The sequence below is a fragment of the Lithobates pipiens genome, unplaced genomic scaffold (genome assembly GCF_037356315.1).
Source record: "Lithobates pipiens isolate NorthernLeopardFrog02 unplaced genomic scaffold, aLitPip1_a1.2 Scaffold_19, whole genome shotgun sequence".
Lineage (NCBI taxonomy): Eukaryota > Metazoa > Chordata > Amphibia > Anura > Ranidae > Lithobates > Lithobates pipiens.
Genome location: NW_027507764.1, coordinates 95,770,866 through 95,789,736, shown reverse-complemented (window position 1 = coordinate 95,789,736; position 18,871 = coordinate 95,770,866). Strand labels below are relative to the sequence as shown.

The 18,871-nt window shown below is 42.2% G+C and overlaps 1 protein-coding gene across 11 annotated transcripts in view; it reads left to right on the top strand.

Moving 5' to 3' along the window:
• Positions 1-18,871, top strand: part of PARD3 (par-3 family cell polarity regulator) — an 835,070-nt gene that overhangs the window by 88,168 nt on the left and 728,031 nt on the right. For all 11 annotated transcript variants that reach the window (XM_077491101.1, XM_077491100.1, XM_077491097.1 and 8 more), the window contains exon 2: positions 13,296-13,397. In XM_077491101.1, the coding sequence (XP_077347227.1) occupies positions 13,296-13,397 (102 nt within the window). The remainder of the gene's footprint in view (positions 1-13,295; positions 13,398-18,871) is intronic.

Below are 18,871 nucleotides of genomic sequence, written 5' to 3'. Positions count from 1 at the left end.
GCGAAAAATACCTTAAAATGACATTCTAGCAGGACAAAGCACCTACTCAATGTGACTTATCCTACTTGAAGAATGTTCAGTGTACATATGACCTCTTTGCTGCCTCCTATAATCCTATTGTTCAACCCCATTGTATGTCACTGCACGGTAAACTCTTTGTGTATGGTATATAGGTGAGCAGTGCTTTAAGGGAAGCCTTGAAGGATTTTCAGTGATTACACAGTTAAGTTGGTGTAAAGTTTTTGCCTGTAAATATTTTGAAGGGATATTTTTGCATGCAAGCGTAAAAATAAAATAAACTCGTATGCATACACCCATGAACACATACAGACTGGCAGATATATTGTGACTCTCTCTCCTTATCAAAAAAAAAAAAAAAAAAAAAATATATATATATATATATATATATATATATATATATATATATATATATATATACTCTTTTGATAAGGTATCATAAAAACACTCACAGAAAATAAAATACAACCAGCGCACTATTTTTGGGTCTGAAAACCTCACCACCTAATCAGGAATGACAGTGTGCATGGCTCTCTATATTCAGAGAAGAGCGAGCTGGCCAGGTAAAGGGTTTCATCATTTGGATCGTCCCTGTATAGTGTCCCCAAAGACATGTAGCAGAATACATTTTGGCCTACGTTTTATGAAGACGTTTAATTTTATTGGATATGTTTTTTTTTTTTTTTATTTATTTATATAATACAAATCCACTGGTAGTCAAATACCATGAAAAGAGAGCTCTATTTTTGTGAAAAATTATATAAATTTAGTTTTGGTGCAGTGTTGAATGACCGAGCATTTACTAGTTAAAGTAGAGCTGTGTTGAATTGTGCAAAAATTGGGGTCTGATGAAGGGGTAAAACCCTTTGGCAGTTAAGTGGTTAATGCAGAGGTAATGCAGTGATTTTGCACAGAGCTGCCCCGATCCTCCTCTTATCGGGTCCTCCTTTGGTGCTTCTAACCCCTCCCTCCTGGTGAGTGGCTCCACAGTAAGCAGCTTGTTATGGGGGAATCCGAGTCCAGCCACAGCTCTCTGTGTCCATTTAGACACAGAGCTATGACCCGGCCTGCCCCCTTTTTCTATTCGCTGGCTGGCTGACTAACTTTGGCTGAAACACAGCAGCCGCGCCAATCGGGAGGGAGAGTCCTGGGGTGGCCGAGGCATCCGTGGGCATCGCTGGATAGAGATGGGGCTCAGGTAAGTATTAGGGGGTGCTGGGACGGCTGTTGCAAACACAAGGCTTTTTATCTTGCTGCATAGAATGTATTAAGATTAAAAAAACCTTGCTTTACAACCCCTTTTAAGCAGAGCTCCACCCAAAAATGGAACTTCCGCTTTAAGTGAAGGTGACCCCCTGATATTACACATTTTGGCATGTAATTTTTTTTGGGGGGGGAGCAGGTGCCCTCTTTTTAGGGGCATCCAGCTCCCACTTCCTCCTGGAAGTTCACTTCTCCCCCCGTGCAATCTTCTAGGACACTTCACAGGTCCCAGAAGATTGCTTGGCCAATCGCAGTGCAGCTCGTGCATGCGCAATGTTAAGACCCCTTTCACACTGGGGCATTTTGCAGGCATTATAGTGTTAAAAATAGCACCTGCAAACCACCCTAAAACAGCTGCTCCATGCATCAGAAAAAGTCCTGGCAGCAGCTTCTTTGGAGTGGTGAACTCACCGCTCCTTCCTATTGAAATCAATAGGGCAGCGCTGTCGTACCGCCAGCAAAGCGCTGCTGCGGTGGCATATTGCGTGCGAATTTAACCCCTTTTCGGCCACTAGCGGGGATTAAAACCGTCCGCTAGTGGCCGAATAGTGCCGCTAAAACGATGGTAAAGTGGTGCTAAAAATAGCGATGCTTTACCGCTGACAGCACAGTGTGAAAGGGGTCTAAAAGTAAGCAGCTACACTTTCTGTAGCTGCTAACTTTTTTTTTTTTTTTTTTTTTTTATATATGGGTGGAACTCTGCTTTAAGGTAAAACCTTAAGCCTTTAGAATCACTTTAAGTTGTGCTATGTGAATGTGAACATAGGGTTGGAAATACACTTTAGGGCAGGCCACAGACTTTAGCAGGTAGTCAAACATACATGTGTGATTTGACCGTTACCGGGACTTCAGTTGGCAGAGTGCTTTGGAATGTTCTCAGGTCTGGCAGAATTGGGTGTTTTGTGATGATGCTTGTGGGCACCATTAAGCTATCATAAGCCACATTATTATTTTTCATTTAAAGCCAAATTCCCAGCTCAAACTGCTTTGCTTATTATATTTAGTTTGTTATTTATATTTGTACACAAAGCAATCCATTATTGGTATAGGCTGCCCCATGTGTGCCGTGTCCTAGGGCAGTTGTAGCGCGACTATTTCCTGGTGTGAATCATTAGCTGGTTATTTAGGCATGTCACTACCCATTATTTACAGACATAAACCTATAATTGTCTCTTTATTTTGCGCATTGGGATGTCTTCAAGCATTTTCAGCGAACTTTACAGTTTTTGTTTGCTGTAAGCAGTTACGTAATGCCTAACATTTTAAGCGACAGTGGGTCTGCTGGAGGGGGGGCGGAGAGAGCACAAAGTGCTGGTGTGGGGGAGGAAAAGGAAAATGTTGGCTCTGCTGCGGGGGTGTGTTTTTTTTTTTTTTGGGGGGGGGGGGGGCGGTGGGGGGAAATGTATTAACTGGGTCGGCTGCTCAGTGCCCGGAGCAGCACATCTGGGGTCAGGCAGTGGGGGTTGCTCCAGCCTGGGGTAGGCTGGCGGGGGCTCAGGCGCCGAGACGCAGTTTCTAGTCGCAAGGGTTTTGTCAAGCCCTGCCCAGGGAGCATGTCACTAGAACTGAAATGTTTGTTGCAGGGGATGCCCAAAATCTTTTTTTTTTTTTTTGTATCTTAGTACAGACTTCTGGGAAAATCAGTGAGCCAATCGTTTTGTACACCACTAGGTGACCAGCTTGTATTACGTTTTACAGAAATTTACAGTGCAGCAGATTAAAAAGGAAAAGTTAATTTTAATACCGTTCAATTACCATATAATTTGCTCTAATTGTATATGCTATATATTTTTTTTATTTGCAGTATTTTTCCTTCGAAAGTGGAGTTGCCCTTTACAGATGGTAGTGATATCCCACCATCCAAAGTGGCTTTCGCACACATCAGACTATTTAAAAATTTTGCATGCGACATTTTTCGCTCAATCTGACAATGTAAAGTTATCCCCGTGACCTCTTCTGTGAAATAGATTTTGCCAAGAAAACAAAAAATAACCCACTTTCTAATTTGTGGTATTTTGGGTGAATAATGCTCACAACTGAGGATTTACAGAACAAAGGCACAACCCTGTTTTGATGTAGTAAATCTGCTTTGATCTAGGTGAATTTCCTTGTCTACACGTTGTGATTACAGGCTTTTTATCTTGGCTGTAGAAGAGTAATTCAAGGAGGGAAAAAAATGACAGTCTCTTGAGTTTTTGCCAGTAGCAGACCGATCGACCTATTAAGAGGACCTGTACCGTGGAAGCTGTGCCCAATTAAAGCAAGCAGAGGGCACACTATTACCAGTGGTCTCTGCAGGTGATCTTTTTCTCATTACTTGCCATGCCTTGTTCCACACTCTGTACTAAAGGGTTACTAAACCCACAATAGTAAAATCTGTCTGTATATGCAGCATAGCAGGCTTCTTATACTTACTGTGGAATTTAAGGGGTTAACAGCATTATATAAAAAGGCTGTTTTTGTCCTGTATGCACAGATCCTTCCTTCCCTCCTGCGCTGTCTATCTGGGGAAACCCAGCTAACACAGGCAGAGTAGCCGACCAGCACATGCTCAGTTGTGTCTTTTGTGCTGGAGAGAATAATTACTTGTTCTCTGAGATATTCAGGTCACATGATATTGACACCACACATGTGGGTGTGTATTCGGGCTGAAGTGGAAATCTCCTCCTACCTAAATTCTCTGCACTGGAGAAACTGCAGTTTATCACTGACCGTGGTATACAGATCAGCCAAAAAGGTATATAGTGACAATATTTGAATGTAAAAAGATGATTTATAAGCTGTGGGGTGGCGGAATAACTATTTTCATATTACTGGGTTTAGTAACCCTTTAGGATGGTTATCTTGGTAGAGGAACAAAGCTTTGCTTCCAGATGTGAGAGCAGTACTAATGAATGGTGATTGAATGACTTGTGGGGTTGGGCTCCATTCACATTTGGCATTTTGGTATCTCGGGCAGGATCGCTGCGATTCTGCCCGTGATCTTCTATTGCACTGCAATCACAAAACACATGTTCAGGCGCCATTTATTTGCAATGGCATCTAAAAGGCAGTGCGGTTTTTTCCATGATAATTTGCATAGCAAACCAACTCCTGAAGTTTATTGGCCAAAAGAGGCTCCTGCTCCTTTTTGGGCAACAAACTCCAAGGGTTGCTGATTTATCATGGCAAAATTGCACCTCGTTTCAGAAGCCATTGAAAACGCATGGAGCCCAAACATGCGTATTGCCATTGTAGTGCGATTTGAGATTGGGGCAGAATCGCAACAATTCTGCCCTAGATCCTAAAACTAATAAAACACTACTACAAGCGGGCACAAAAATATCAGCCTTTTTCATCCAGCGCTTTTTTTTTTTTTTTGTTTATAAAAAAGGCTACTATGCATGGAGCCAGTTTATTGATATTATTTTTGCTCTGTATCCCAAAGGCTTTTTTTATTTTGAACATGTGACCAGTAGCAGAGGACTAGAAGCTCCTCCTGCTTATGTTTCCCTGCAGACAGAGTGGGAAGATCATCGTCAGCTTGTGCCACTGTCCGGGTCACTTTGTTCCTCCCGACGGTGCCACAGCTCCCAGATCATATTATGAGCATCCAGAAGGTCGTCATTTTCTCCATTAATTCTATATCCCTTATTATAGCGTATAGAGCTCCTTCAGTATGAGGGGGAGCTGCGCTTCCAATTCAGCGCCACCAGACAGCGTGCCGCTGTGAGGACGTGTCTAACTAGTTTCTGCTGTGGGGGCCGATGTTTTCAATGGAGACAGTCCTAGCAGGAAAAACGTAGGAATACTGGGGACTGCCCTTTCAAGGAGAAGAGCTGCTGGACTATGGTCCAAAAAGGGAATATCCGTGGCCATTCCCAGTAGATATGGAACAGTGTTCCCTTGGCTCCTAAGCATCGCCAGCAGTGGTCTGAAGTAGCTGGATAGATGGCATGAAGCACATCTGGGGTCATGTACCAAAAGTATAGGATTTTATAGGTGTTTTCTTTATATAACGTGCAAATCGAGCTCTTGGCCGCCTGAGTCCATATGATACTCCATTGATCCATGGGTATCTCCTCACTCAGAGCCTTTTCCCACTTAAGTATGTATGCATGCTTGCCCATTGATGTAGTAGGTCTTTCGTTAAGCATTTCATAAATGTCAGAGATCAGGCCTCTTTGGGCGATCCTGCCAGGACGAGATTTTCAAACGGAGTAGTTGGGGAGAATTGCAGGTTTGGTGCAAATGTTAAGGAATTATTTTTTTAATACCCTCCCACTCTTTCTACTGCTCTGCCAGGATTGGATGTTCCACACCTCAGCATAATTGGGCATGCTGAAGTCATGTGGGGACTCTCCTGTCTTTTCACTGGATGTAAGAGATCATAGCAGAAGTTCAGTGTAAGAAATGCACAGGAAAAAATGCATATCGACAAAGGGAGTGTAGAGGTGGGCGGGGGAGTCTGACATCACGACTCCACCCACTGAGCTCCAGACAACAGACCCACCCACAGAATCTTTATTTTTTTTTCGGGTCTCATAACAGACAGAGGGGAGACATTTGACAGGTAAAGCTACATGCAGGGGGCATGTATATCCTTATAGATAACCCCTATGGCAGTAGTTTAGAAAGGATGACATTGGGCTTACATCCACTTTGTTTTTTTTTGTTTTTTTTAAAGAATTTGTGCCATCATCCACATACAGAAGTAGAAGGGACAATGTAAATTGAACAGTGTGTGTTTAGTATCGTTTTAAGCTACTTAATGTAATTTTTTTTTTTTAATTTTTTTTTTTATTTATAATCCGAAGATTGCGTTACATTTTAAAAGTCAAGTGAAACTTTGTTCTGCACAAGGCAGTTGGAATGGATGCTTTTGTAAAATCCAATCTTGTCATGTCAGTAATTTTTGCAGATGTGATAGGTGTTGGTCATTATGTTTGGTAGCAACATTATTCAGTCTTGTATAACACAAACGTCTTAATATTTATGATTATAAAGTCCTTTGTTGCTAGGTTTTTGAAGCTCGCCGATTTCTGCTGAGCGGTGTAAAGTTAAGACATTCATCTTTGGCTGGTAGTTTATAGAAAACTATTTAGCAACATCAGCTGTCCTGTGGTCTCTCCTTCATTATTCATGGATTTTGCGGAGGGTTTGGATCTGTGGAAAGGATTGTCCTTGATGTGAGTTTAAGATTTGTGGGCTTGGTAATCAGAAAGGTACATATTTTCCACAAAAGCTTTTGCTATAGGAGTTTACTTTCCACTAAGCTTAGATAGAATGCGGTGCTGTGCTTCCATTACTGTGTTATTAGATCACTCTGGGTAGGTTGGCCTATGTTGGCTTTGTGGAATGTTTTATGGTGTTATGCTCTGTACACACGATCAGACTTTCCGAGGACAAAATCCGTCTGATTTTTCTGTGATGGATTTTGGCCCAAACTTGTCTTGCAAACACACAGTCGCACAAAGTTGTCGGAAAATCCGATAGTTCGGAATGAGGTGACGTACAACATGTACGAGGGGACTTTAAAGAGGCCAATAGCTTTTTGTCTCGTAATTTATTCTGAGCATGCGTGGCACTTTGTGCATCGGAATTGTCTACACACAATCGGAATTTAAATGATCGAATTTTGTTGGAAAATTTTAGATCCAGATCTCAAACTTTGTGTGTCGGAAATTCCAGCAGAAAAAGTCAGATGGAGCCCACACACGATCGGAATTTCCGACAACACAGTCCGATAGCACGTTTTCCGTCTTAAATGGAAACTTTTATTTTTATGTACTTGGTGTGTGTTTTTTATTTTTTATATATGGTATGTCTGATCATCCCACTGTATACAGTATTAACTAATGTAAACCAACTTGTTTCTATCTGTTTTATGTGGATAGCTGCAAGACAAAGTTTGTGAACCCATTGGGATTGCCTGGATTTATGTGATAAAATCCTAAAATGTGATCTGATCTTCATCCAAACCACAAAAAGAACTAAAGGCTGTTGTGTTTAACAAACACATGCAGTTTTTTTTTACGTTACATCTTTATTATCTTTAATACGTGGTTTTAAATATTCAAGAGACTTGATAGAAAAAGTATGTGAATCTATAGGGTTGTCCTGACTTAAAAGAAAACTAAACCGTTTACATTAACACCTGGATGTTCACTATTCCATAGTAGAGAACAGATATGCAGACGTGGAAGAAACACAGAGCTGGTACAATTCTCCCTAGGAATAGAAGTGTTGCAATGATCATCATAGGAGCACAGCATGCTCTATGCTCTATACTCTGTTAATGCTGGCCATAAATGGATCATCATTGTCTTCCTTCCTTTTTTTTTTTTGGCTCAGCCATTCAGCAATTGAAGTGGATGGAGGAATACTCCCTTCTACACTATTGCATACTCATTTGGATCCCTTCATTTCAGAGAAGCTGATAGATCGACTTCTCTCTAGCAGGAATTCCCAAAGATAGTTCCTGCTGAATTGCGATCCATTGATGGCCAGCTTAACTGATTGCCAACTACAAGCTGATTAGTGGGTGCCAGCCAGTGGATGGCCACCGCACCAGCTGAACTGCGAAGAGAAACACAGAACAGAGTTTTGCCTATGTAAACAAGGCAGAGTTCTGTTCTGTCAGCTGGGATGTGGTGGATTTGAAAGATAATCCATCAAATTCCTTGGTAAAAACGGCACATGGTAAACAAAAAAACACTGGTTAGGCACAGACACGTTGAACACCCTAGATGTTTAATCCCTTCCCATACAGAGCCATTAGTAGAGTGAAAATGCATTTTTGTAGCATTATTCACTGTATTCTTGTCAATGGTTCTCACAAAGCATCAAGTGTCTGAGTAGTAGTCCTGCTTTAAGTCACTTATTGTTGCCATTACTAGTATAAAAACACTTCCATGTATACTATAGTTTGTAGATGCTTTAACTTTTGTGCAAACCGCTATACCAGGGGTCTCAAACTGGCGGCCCTCCAGCTGTTGCAAAACTACAAGTCCCATCATGCCTTTGCCTGTGGGAGTCATGTTTGTAACTGTCAGCCTTGCAATGTTTCATGGGACTTGTAGTTTTGCAACAGCTGGAGACCCCTGCGCTGTACGCTTGTGGTTTTGTTTTTTTCTTTGCCAAAAACATGTAGCAGAATACATATTGGCCTGAAATTTATAAAGAAATTCGTTTTTTAAAATCGGTAATCTGCAGACAGATTCCCCTATAAACGGCAGAGCCCACCCCGTGTCTAAGGGGTCCAGAGGGTTTAGCTTTTTTGTTGCTACTGTTCAAAATTCCAGCAATATTTATTGAAACAGGCTGTCAGACTAAAAACATTAGACTGTCCTTTGTTTTTTTTTTTTTTTTTTTGTGAAGCTAATTGCAATATCTGATATAAACAGTAGGGGGGGTTTCATTTAAATCAAGTCTATTTTAAATCATCATTTCTAAAGAGCAACTGTCATCTCTGTCCCGCAGCGGCTCTTCCTCTGGCCAGCTGCTGTTAACTCACCGACAGTCCCATTCACTTTAATGGGACGGCTGGTGATGCGGCAGTGACACAACAAGGTGAGCGACGTGGTGGCAGCAGGTGAATGGATGCCCACTAACAGGTGCTGCCATGATGCATCTGAAATGACAGGTGCTCTTTAAATGCATCAGTGCAGTGTATGTTATCTCAGCTTGCAGAGCTTGGATTCATTGAATGACTTGAGCAAAAATGTATGCTCCATTTCATGCTGAATGCGCCACGTGTGCCCGGCCGTAAAGCCAAAAGCTGTCACAGCCGGGTGCCCAGGGTGGCAGTGCCAGCTCAGGAGGGGGAGAGGAGCGACGCTCCATTTGGCCGAATCGCTGGACCGTGGAACAGGTAAGTGTCTGTCTATTAAGGCCCCTTTCACACATGCGGACAGTATGTCCTATTTCATCCATCCGTTTGCGGATGAAATACGGATATACATGCATCTCTATGGGATAGCGGGTGTCTGCGGATGCACATCCGCAGACACCCGCTTTTGTCCGCCTCCGCAACTGTTCGATTCTGCAGACGGAGGAAAATCCTATTTTTCTATCCGTCTGCAGAGTGGATCGGATGAACACGGACAGACGGTCCGTGCTCATCCGATCCCCATAGAGGAGAGCGGAGAGCTGACGGGGCGCTCCCTGCACAGTGTGAGGAGACCACCCTGTCCGCCTCCGGCTCAGCGGGGACAACTGAGCGATCCCCACTGAGCGAGCGGATCATCACGGGGCAGATCATTACTGATCTGCCCCGTGTGAAAGGGGCCTAAAAGTCATCAACTACGCTTTGTAGCTGCTGACTTTAAATAAACATAAAAAGTTCTTAACTCCGCTTTAAGTATAAACATTGTAACAATTTGTCAATGAAATAGACTGTGTGTAAGTAAAAAAAGTTTAACCACTTAAACACTAAACCCTTTTCTGACATTTGTTGGATTCAATTTAAAAATCATATTTTTGGTAGAAAATTTCTTAAACCCCCAAACATTATATATATATATATATATATATATATATATATATATATATATATATATATATATATATATATATATATATATATATATATATATATATATATATATATATATAGTAGACACACTACAGAGAATAAAATGGTGATTGTTGCAATATTTTACGTCGCACTCTATTTGCACTGTGGCCTTTCAAATGCAATTTTTTCTGGAAAAAATTACTTTAATGAATAAAAAAAAAAAAAAAAACTAACCAGTAAAGTTAGCCCACTGTAAATCCTGTATGCCCCCATTGGCCAAAATGACCTAAACTAATGCTATACAAAAAATCAGCCGAAACCCATTTTCGAAAAAAGACTATTCAGCCGTGAGTGCAAACGATAGTGCCATCATGTAATGACTGATAAATCGTTCAGTGGACATAAATGAATGCATTTTTTTGTTTGTGTTTTTTTTTTTTTTTTTTTTTTTAACATATACCTAGTGCAGGCAGACAGTTCGGGCCGGAAACACACACATTAACCTTTCAGTTGTAAGTTCGGCAGAAAATGTCAAAACTTGTCGAACTGTGTAAACTACCGAATTTCGGACAATTTTTTTGTATAGTGTATGGCCAGCATAAGTCATTAAAGTGACTGGAAACATGGAGTTCCTCTGTAAGATGGCCATAGCGTGACAACAAACTGATCTGTCGGTTTCTTCTCAAAACGCCAGATGAACACGTTTTGAGTTCTCCTCAGTGCATTCAGCCTGCCGAGAAACTGATCAGTACATTTTGTAGGAGTTCACTGGCAGTTCCTGTATTCTTGGCCTGTCTGGTCTTGTTAGCCCATGTCTTTCTATGTAGAACTTGGAGGGAAACAAGATTGTGAACCAGAACCTGGGAAGCTAATGATAGGGTTTGTCTTGGTCTATAATTTGAGTTCTGTATAAATAGTTTAGCCTGTGTGCTCCATATGTTCTCCTTGAGTACATGTGTCTAGAGTTGTAGTTACAGGTGGTGGTCATGGCTCTTCTGGATAAAAGCAGTATTGGTCTGTTTATATTGATGCAGCGCAGGATTCCCAGAGATTCCTGCACATTTCCCACACCGCATCACAATCGCACTCCATTCATGTGAACCACTGCGGGTGTCAAGTCGATGACACCCCAAAAACAGGTTGCAAAACGCAGTGCAGTTGGTAGAATTGTATCGCATGGGTGTAAACACTCATGAGATCGGATTCCAGTACAAAATGAATGGGATCAAATAGCACTGCAAAGAATCGCATGTGATTTGAACAGGAATGCGATGCGTTTCCTGCTCTGCATTAGTGTGAACCAGCACTTAAACCCAAAAGCAACCATTTATTATATTGTAGTTTACCAATTCTTAGATGTAGTGGCTGCATTTTATTTTTTGGCTGGTGATATGGCCAGTATGCTGTCCTTCAGATGTATCAGTTAAGACAAACCATTTACCACTGACAGTGGTGCTTACAAAGCTTTAGGCTGCATTCACTCATGATCACGGTAAATCGCTTGTCTTTCAAAAAGGAACAATTGCGATTTCAGTACAAATGACCACACGACAATTGCGGCATGATTGGGGTTCCATTAGAAGTAATAGCAAAACAAATGTGTCCCGTGTTTTGCCAATTCAAATGGCTGCAAGGCGGAATTACGATTCCGCCTGTGATCATTTGTAAATGTAGCCTTATCCACAAAAAACTTTGCTGGAGTTTAGCTTTGATTTGTTAGATGTACTAGCGGATTTAAATACACTAACGCTCCCATCCCCTAGACCAGGAGTCTCCAAACGTTGGCCCTCCAGTTGTTATGGAACTACAATTCCCATCATGCCTAGTCATTCATGTCTGTGAATATATATCAGAGTTTTACAATGTAGTGCCACAACAGCTGGAGGGCTGAAGATTGGAGATCCCTGCCCTAGACTGACACTGCTGCTGTCCAAAGATCAGCCAGATCACCAAGGGGAAGAAAGACTATAGAAAACTAATGTAGTTACCACATCTAATGGTTGGTAATCTGCAGGATATAACACTTTTTGGTTTTTGGGGTTATTGCAGCTTTAAGAACAAACACAACATTAAAGTAGTATTAAATGCAAAACCAAAGATTTTAGATATTGCAGCTTACCAATCATTAGATGAGATGGCTGCATTAGTTTTGTTTATTTAGGCTCCCCCCCCCCCCCCCTCCTGTTTTCACCTAGTGATCTGGCCAGTAACATGCCACCTGTATTAGAGCACCTCCATCCTGGATAAAGGGCCCCATGCCACTAGGGGGCCCCATCCGGGTTACCAGCCTTGGTAAAACCAGGGACAGTATGTACAAATTTTTTTTTTTTTTTTTTTTTTTTTTTTTTACATCTGTATCTCAAATGTCCCTTACCGACATCCGTTTGGTCTAAAAATCCTGAGATTATAGCTGCCCCACCTCTCCAGTACTTTCTCAGCCAATAGAAACATGTTTCTGTATATTGTGTGATTGTATACTGTGTGTGTGTTTGTGTATTTTGTGTGGCCCCATAATCTCTGTTTTGCCTGGGGGCCCAATGAGTTCTCAGTCCGCCCCTGTACAGGGGGCACCTTTTTGGACTGCAGCATTGTCGGCCTGAAGGGAGGCGAGTGTAAAGCCCCATACACACTATCAGATTTTCTGCTGATTTTTGTCTTTTGATTTACCAAAACCATACAGTGCAATGGCCTGCCTGATTGCACACACATTGAAACTCCTAAGGTTTGACCTCATATATGGTTTTGGTAAATCTGAAGACAAAAGTCAGCAGAAAATCTGATAGTGTGTATGGGGTTATAGATGGAGGGTTTAAGTCTGCTTAATTCTCTAAGTAATGCTTAAAATCTCTTAAAGCGGGAGTCCACCGGGACTCCGCGTTTTTTTTTTTTTTTTTTTTTTAAAAGCCAGCAGCTACAAATACTGCAGCTGCTGACTTTTAAATAGTGACACTTACCTGTCCAGCGCGCCCGCGATGTCGGCACCCGAAGCCGATCGCTCGCTCGTCTGGCGGGTCCTGCCGCCGCCATCTTGGGTATGGGAATCAGGAAATGGAGCCTTTCGGCTTCATTTCCCGGTTCCCTACTGCGCATGCGCGAGCCGCGCGGTGCAATCCGGACGGTCCCCGCTGCCTCTGGGATCTGTGTGTTTCCCAGCAGGCAGCGGGGCACTTGCTGAAGGGGGCGGGCGCTTGCGGAAAGGGGCGTAACGTACGCCCCTTTCCGCAGAGAGCTAGCTCGGAAGTGGGTGCAGTTACCTGGATTATCCAGGTAACTGCACCCCCTCCCCCCTGAAAGGTGCCGATTGTGGCGCCGGAGGGGGGGGGGGGGGATTCCGATGAGCGGAGGTCCATTTTTAGGGTGGACCTCCGCTTTAAATTCACTTCTTTCTTAACCTGGAATTTAGCAAATGTTTGGATGACATTAGACTGCTGTATGTGATTTGCTGTAAGCCTCTGTATAATGCACACTATACACATAAATTGTAGTGTTAATTTTGTCTTTTGTTTTCCATTAACAGGACCCTAACTACTGGATTCAAGTTCATCGTTTAGAACATGGTGATGGCGGCATTCTGGACCTCGATGATGTTCTTTGTGATGTAGCTGATGACAAAGACAGAGTAAGTCTGAAGCAAACCTGTGGAGGTTCATCTTTTTTAATGCTGTTAATTTTCTGCTGTTGAGTTCTTATAGGATTTGCTTTGTTCAGAAAGCCTTAGTATTCTTGTATTCATACTTTTAGCAGGGATGGACAGGTATAGGCCCTGTGCATACAAGGCATCGAGTTTTAGGCCCGTTCACACATGTACATTGTGCTAACATACATTTTTCATGCGACAGCATAGGGAAGCCCATACTCTTGCATGGGCTGCTCTATGCACAACCAACCTGCCAAAAGAAGCTCCTGTACTTTTCGCGTGGTGAGCTTCCTATATTTTTACAGCATGACAAAATGCATGTTTCCTATCCGTATTTTTGGTGCCATTAAGAATTAACAGCACCTCAAATACAGGTGTGACTGGGGCCTAATGTAGGATTTTGTTGGCAGCAAGGTCTGTGTAAAAAATCTTGCCTGTACACTGTATGCATGAAACGTTCCTACTAACCTGTACATGCACGTAGCTCAATGTACCTGTTTGGCTAGCACACACTCCTTTGTTGCGCCTGTGTGCATGAGCCCATAAGACTGGAATACCGTCACTGGACGGTGATCATATTCGAGGAACCCAACAATGTATACATCCAATAACCACAGTAGAAAATGAAATGTTTTATTAGATGGGGAAAATAAATACCATTTTAATACTTGGTTTTTGTAAGGAGTAGGAGCATTGTGAGCTTTTGCTGCTCTTTCTTGATTCAGCTCAGCAGCCAAAATCCCATGGTTTTCATTTGTCTGTTCACACTTGAGAGTAGTGACAACTCCAAAACAATAAGTACACAACATTTTTTTTGGCTACAAACTGTTTTTCAGGCTCGATAGACTTCAGTGGGGGGCGCTCCCCATGTAACTAGCTTTCCATTGGCTAAAAATAATTGGTTAAATACTCGAGGCTTGGATTCCTGCAAGAATGCTCAAAAACACCCATACAAATGCTCAAAAACATATTGTTTAAAGCACCCCAAAATGCGCAGAGCTTAACGCCCTAAAAGGTGCATGTTTGTTGCAAATAGGTCAGCCCATTCAAATGAATGGGTTGCCCTAAGCGTGTCAGAAAAATGCATGAAAAAAGCACAAATGTGAAAGTAACAGTAACGCAAACCTTAAGTGTGACTACCTCTTTGTACAGGTGGGCGGTACGCTTTATTACAAAAGTGTCCAAAGCAGACAGTGCTTTTGTTTAGTTCTTTACAGTGGGTGACACACTAGAAGGCTTCATAAAGGGCATTGCAAGGCCTTCATCAATATCTTTCAGAACAGAAGTAGGTAAAGATCTGTTCCTACTATGTTTGCTAAAATCCTCTTTGCTCAGCAGAGCAGAGTGCAGAGATCCGATGGGGGGGGGGGGAGATCGGGAAGTGGTTAGTGGTTGGATCAGGTGACTGTTTCCATTCCAGGTCTTGGGATCAGGTTCTGAAGCTCTCTGCTTTCCAGGTCCTTTGTGGAATGAGGATGGTAATCTAGCCTAATGTATGAGGCACTGGATGCTTGTTTTCGTTCTTAAATTGTAAATATACCAAGCAAGGTTGGACAGATATTCACATGCAAAGCTTGGAGAAGTTTATGAAATAGATTAAAAAACACAGCATTGACAGTGCTAAAAAAAAAAAAAAAAAAAAATGTATGCCTTGTGCAAAGAACTTCCCTATAATGATGCTTTTTCTCCATCCAGATCACTGCTTTGTAGGGTAAACATCCTTTCATTTATGATGAAAAGTACAGCCAGTGCTATACTTCGGCAATGGGAAGATGAGAACCTTAAAAGCTATATAAAAAAAATTAAATTAGAACTATAAAGCCAAATAAGGGTCTGCACATTTGCAGCCTCACAAATGCCATGACTGCAGCACCCAACATTGCCAGGAATGCAGCCTGTTTGATGCCCATCCATTTGCAGCCTTGGAGTGGACAGGGAGGGGGGCAGGACAAACGCCAAAAGATTACCTACAGGAAAAACTTTTTCTGTTTTTACTGTTTTCTCGGCAGCCTCTTTAATGCAAAGTCCCACCTCCTATGAAGGACATAAGTCTCCCAGTGGCAGCACAGGAGACGGACTTCCTATTACAGAGGCTGCCGTGTAAACAGGGAATACTCCTGTGTGTACAACTGCTCCCTGTACCCGCCAAGGAAGCCAGCATATATCTTTTGTGGCCCCGGCATTGGGAGATCATTGTGGGGGGGTGGGGCATAAAGGATATGCATGTCCAAATAATCAGGTGGGCCATTCAAAACTGGAACGCGGGCTGCGGTTGGCCTGTGGGCCGAACTTTGGACATGCCTGCCTTAGATACATGTCCTGGCCACATTTTGAATAAATCAACAGTGATTTTTATGCTTTGTTTGAGAGAGAGAGAGAGAGAGAGAGTACTTACATGGAACAGGTAGGCCTGGAGGTTGATTCCTAGGTCTATGTCTTATGAGTTTTTGTATTCAGTCGTGAAACATGTTGAGCTGCATCAAGCTAACGTGACTATTCATCAAGCTAGGTGGTGGTCCGGTCCCCCAAATACTCACCATTTGCATGCTGTTAAATCGGGGGCTACCCGGCCCATGCTTCTACACTAACCGATAGCTTGGTGTTTGTTATATTTTTAACAATATTTGTCTTAAGTGTTTTTTAAATACTATCATTGAATAAAATATATACATTTTCTTAACTAATACGAGTTATTGGTGCCTAAAAAGTCTATTTTTCTGCAATTTTTTGGTTTTTCCTTCTTCTTGGTAAGCTTTTGAGATAGATGTGGGGCTAACCTCTGGGTAGGATCAGTTTTTTGGGATTTAAGATGATACCCAGCTCGTCTTCCCATCTCCTCCCAAGTAGGCAGGAGGATGAGTTGATCAGATCTCTTTTGTAGTAGGAGTGACACAGTATCTGATAGGATCTGGGATCTTGGTACACATTGAAGGAGATCCTGGTTGGATCCGGGTCCAGAATTCTTGTGCTTTGAGTTGCTTCCTTTGTACACCTTGGAGACCCCGGTTTATGTGAGTAACTGAGCTGGAGCCAGTAATCTTACTGGATTTGTGTTTTTCAGGAGTAAAAAAAGTACCTGTGCTTGAAGTCCCAGCACCACTTGGACAGTTTTTTCCTCTGAAGGAGAGAGTTGAGGGAGAATTGCTTCACTGCATGAGAGTCACATTCTGGCCAGCTTTTGACCAGAATGATGTGGAGCTGTGGCCTGCCCCCAATTCTTATTGGGAACACATTTTGAAAGGGGGAACATAGCCTTGTAGTTCAGAGGAAAGTGTCAATCCACACTCTGGACAATTCTGGTTTGCACATTTTTTCTTAAAAGAAGAAAGTGGTTTGGTAACAAAGGTAGGCAGCGGTTTTAGACCTTTTAGCAATCCCCCGTTATTATTTGTCTTGCTGTGAGCTTCTCTCTGTGTAATGTGGTCCAGATTTGCTTGTAAAACCTCATCTATTCCATATGCATACTCTCCAGCATGTTCATAAGCTCAACGGGGATGTTCAGGAATCATCATGTGACAAATGCAATAATGCTTAGCTAAAGCATGCCATCCCCATACCTTCACAGCAGCAAATGAGTGTCTGCTGTCTTTCATTAGTAGTGTGATTTCTGATAAAATTACTTCTGATAAACCATGGCCACTTGATTTGTGATAAAACTACAGTAGCAGTTGAGGGAATCGCAACGTTTTTGTAAAATCTGTAATAAACGGTGATATAAAGCGAACGTCCAACCTGGAGAAAGATTACCCTTGTAGGGGGCCCCCCTCCATATTGCAAGGGTCAGTTGACACGTGTCCTTTTTTATTTCTTTGTAACGTGAGCTACACTGCTTGTCAGTTACTTTTTTGCCATTTATTAATGTGTGTCACAAATGAGATATTGGTCAAGAAAGGGTAATCCTTGTAATCCATAATTAGTCTTGTAGTTGAGTGTTAGTATTTGCGCTACAACGCAACTGACACTGACCCCTTTTCTCTGATCGGAAGCTTTAACACCCGTTCACACTATTACATTGTGGTTATGCCTGTTCAGGGCTTTGTCACCATAGAGGTCAACTGAGGTGGCCACTCCAAGCATAATGAAGGCCATTTTGGACATTCCTTCCACAGTGCAGCTCATTATTGCCAAGCCTGATTAATCACGTTCTCCCTGTTATTTTAACTGGATCCATGTCACTGAACTGACATGGCTGCCTGTGTGTGTGTATGTATGTCAAAAATCCATGTAGCCCCACCCCCGACACACAAAGTATGAGATCTGGATCTAAAATTTTACGACAACAAAATGCGATCGTTTAAATTCCGATTGCGTGTAGATAATTCCGACACCCAAAGTGCCACGCATGCTCAGAATAAATTAAGAGACAAAAGCTATTGGCTACTGGCCTCTTTATAGTCCCGCCATACGTGTTGTACCTCGTTCTGAACACTCGGATTTTCCGACAACTTTGTGCGACTGTGTGTATGCAAGACAAGTTTGAGCCAAAATCTGTCTGGAAAAAATCAGAAGGCTTTTGTCGTCGGAATGTCTGACCGTGTGTACAGGGCATTAGAGGGAAAATCAAGTGATACAAAAGGCTGTGGTGGATGAGCTGATGGAGAAGATAAGGGTACAGTTGTTATGCGGGGGCAGGATAGGATGCTCCTATTATAAAGGTTTTCGGAGTTGACAGAGTAGGAGATAGTTGAACAAATTGGGGTAGGGAGTTCCAGAGAATGGGAGAGGCTCGGGAGATGTCCTGAAGGTTACCATAAGAGGAGGGGACAAGGGTGCTAGAGAGCAGGAGGTCTTGGGAGAAACAAAGAACAAATTATTTTAAGACTAAGTTAGTGACATAGCTGGGGGACGAGTTTTTGATGGTTTTGGAAGTGTAAAAAATGCTGCTCGTCTTTATAAAATGTGCGGGTTGTAGGTTGTCGGCCTATTCAGAGTGAATGTGCTTCCTTAGCATTATGCACTTTAACATTGTTTAATCCACCCGGAACTGATATTTTGGCTCTGGGGTGATGCAGGTAGTGTAAATTGTTGACTAGCTTTTTTTTTAAGTCATCAGGGAACCCTGACAAGGAGATTTTCTAAATGGAATGGCATTCATTCGGCTGGAAAGCACATTGAGTGGCAGATTTTGTTCTCGAGTAGTGAACATGAAATAATGCCGTATCATTGGAGCATTGCATCGTTTTCCTGCTTCCTGACAAACTTGAAATGAGGCAAAAATATGCAGTTTTATTATTGTACCCTGCTAGACTTGAAATTCTGGATTTTTAAGACAAATGACTGTGCAAAGTGTCTGAGGTATTGGCCTCTTCTGTAATGTCTGTGCAAACAGACACAATAGATGCCGTTTACCCTACCTGTGATGTGTGTCAGCCGTCTCGTTAAATATTAGGAGAATGGCTCTATTAATATGGTAGAAATTACTGTCGTCATTCATTGGACCACTAACCTAAAGCAAG